Below are 395 nucleotides of genomic sequence, written 5' to 3'. Positions count from 1 at the left end.
CAATCATCACTCAGCCGCTCCCTATATAAACCCCCAGCCGCGCGGCTGCGAGGCACGCCGTTCCGACAGTTTGAGCGTCCTTTGGTCTTTGTTGGCGAAGCAGGAAGATGTCGGAGACTGCGCCGGTTCCTCCTGCCGCTCCCGCACCTGCGGAGAAGACGCCGGTGAAGAAGAAGGCGAAGAAGACGGGCGTTGCTGCCGCCAAGCGCAAGGCGTCCGGGCCCCCGGTGTCCGAGCTCATCACCAAGGCCGTCGCCGCCTCCAAGGAGCGCAGCGGCGTGTCCCTGGCCGCGCTCAAGAAGGCGCTCGCGGCCGCCGGCTACGACGTGGAGAAGAACAACAGCCGCATCAAGCTGGGCCTCAAGAGCCTGGTGAGCAAGGGCACCCTGGTGCAG

At 65.8% G+C, this 395-nt stretch overlaps 1 protein-coding gene across 1 annotated transcript; it reads left to right on the top strand.

The window, feature by feature from the left end:
- Window positions 1-46: 46 nt before the first annotated feature.
- LOC145719990 (histone H1.3-like) lies at window positions 47-389 on the top strand (the record flags this gene model as incomplete). The annotated part of the gene is made up of 1 exon (XM_081811630.1): window positions 47-389. A coding segment is annotated over exon 1 (282 nt), but the record flags the coding sequence as incomplete, so codon positions are not given.
- Window positions 390-395: the final 6 nt, after the last annotated feature.

This window comes from Leptonychotes weddellii, unplaced genomic scaffold (assembly GCF_054177405.1).
Source record: "Leptonychotes weddellii isolate Sample4059 unplaced genomic scaffold, ASM5417740v2 HiC_scaffold_89777, whole genome shotgun sequence".
NCBI lineage: Eukaryota > Metazoa > Chordata > Mammalia > Carnivora > Phocidae > Leptonychotes > Leptonychotes weddellii.
The sequence above is the reverse complement of the archived record's forward strand: the minus strand, read 5'-3'. Positions and strand labels throughout refer to the sequence as shown.